The sequence below is a fragment of the Crocuta crocuta genome, unplaced genomic scaffold (assembly GCF_008692635.1).
Source record: "Crocuta crocuta isolate KB4526 unplaced genomic scaffold, BGI_CrCroc_1.0 scaffold619, whole genome shotgun sequence".
NCBI classification, from domain to species: domain Eukaryota; kingdom Metazoa; phylum Chordata; class Mammalia; order Carnivora; family Hyaenidae; genus Crocuta; species Crocuta crocuta.
In genome coordinates this window covers 466129-466355 of record NW_027533395.1, presented here as the reverse complement: position 1 = coordinate 466355, position 227 = coordinate 466129, and the positions used below count along the sequence as shown (strand labels likewise).

The 227-nt window shown below is 73.6% G+C and overlaps 1 protein-coding gene across 2 annotated transcripts in view; it reads right to left on the bottom strand.

Annotated features, from left to right (window-relative positions):
* Positions 1–103: 103 nt before the first annotated feature.
* Positions 104–227, bottom strand: part of PAX2 (paired box 2) — an 87315-nt gene continuing 87191 nt past the window's right edge. The window contains exon 12 of one of the 2 annotated variants that reach the window (XM_077748396.1): positions 104–227. In XM_077748396.1, coding sequence (XP_077604522.1) covers positions 104–227 — 124 coding nt within the window. The other variant, XM_077748397.1, reaches the window with a different exon arrangement.

Here is a 227-nt window from a genome sequence, read left to right as displayed (position 1 = left end):
GGTGGTGTGAAGGGCTGCGGGGTTCCTGGGATGGGGGTGGGGCTGGGGCGGTGGCCGGGAAGCATCGCGTGGCGCCGGTCCTCCCTCCCTCCGGGGTGGGTGGTCAGACGGGGACGATGTGGAGGCCGAAGCTGTCGGCCTGAAGCTTGATGTGGTCCCCGCGGTAACTAGTGGCGGTCATAGGCAGCGGCAGCAGCGGCAGGGGCGGGGCCCCCGGGGGGGGGGCC